Source organism: Gekko japonicus, unplaced genomic scaffold (assembly GCF_001447785.1).
Source record: "Gekko japonicus isolate JY-2015 unplaced genomic scaffold, Gekko_japonicus_V1.1 scaffold2684, whole genome shotgun sequence".
Taxonomy (NCBI): Eukaryota; Metazoa; Chordata; class Lepidosauria; order Squamata; family Gekkonidae; genus Gekko; species Gekko japonicus.
In genome coordinates this window covers 132,558-133,082 of record NW_015161484.1, presented here as the reverse complement: position 1 = coordinate 133,082, position 525 = coordinate 132,558, and the positions used below count along the sequence as shown (strand labels likewise).

Sequence of the window (525 nt, the reverse complement as noted above, 5' to 3'; positions counted from 1 at the left end):
CGGAGCCGGGGGGAGGCGGGCAGGCGGGGAGGGAAGCCGGCCGGCAGCCCAGCGAGGCGGCGGCGGGGGTCGCGGCCGCCCTCCGGGGGGCGTCCCCTCCGCTTGGCCTCGACTGAACCCCTTGGTGGGCCGGCGGGCCGGTAGGCAGGCAGCCCCCGCGGGCGTCAGCAGGGGCCGGGCCGACTGGGCCGGGCCTCGGTGAGGGCGGCGACCGGCGCTCCTCCTCCTTCTCCCGAGGGGGGTTTGTGCTCCTTTGGGCGTCGAGAAATTCCTCCTCCTCCTCCTCTCCTCTCCCTCGCTCGGGGCCAAAAGGGCGACGCCGGGGGAGCCGCGACCATGATGTCGGGCCAGTCGATCACCGACCGGATCACGGCGGCGCAGCACAGTGTCACCGGCTCGGCCATCGCCAAAGCCGTCTGCAAGGCCACGACCCACGAAGTCATGGGCCCCAAGAAGAAGCACCTGGACTGTGAGTCGACGTCGCCGACGACGCCGGGCCCGGGCCAGGCTTGACAGCCGGGGTTG

The 525-nt window shown here is 73.9% G+C and overlaps 1 protein-coding gene across 1 annotated transcript in view; it reads left to right on the top strand.

Moving 5' to 3' along the window:
• The first annotated feature begins 156 nt into the window (after positions 1 to 156).
• Positions 157 to 525, top strand: part of LOC107125708 (phosphatidylinositol-binding clathrin assembly protein-like) — a 69,751-nt gene continuing 69,382 nt past the window's right edge. Inside the window, exon 1 of the mRNA XM_015429159.1 lies at positions 157 to 469. Within this exon, the coding sequence (XP_015284645.1) occupies positions 337 to 469 (133 nt within the window). The 5' untranslated portion in view covers positions 157 to 336. The remainder of the gene's footprint in view (positions 470 to 525) is intronic.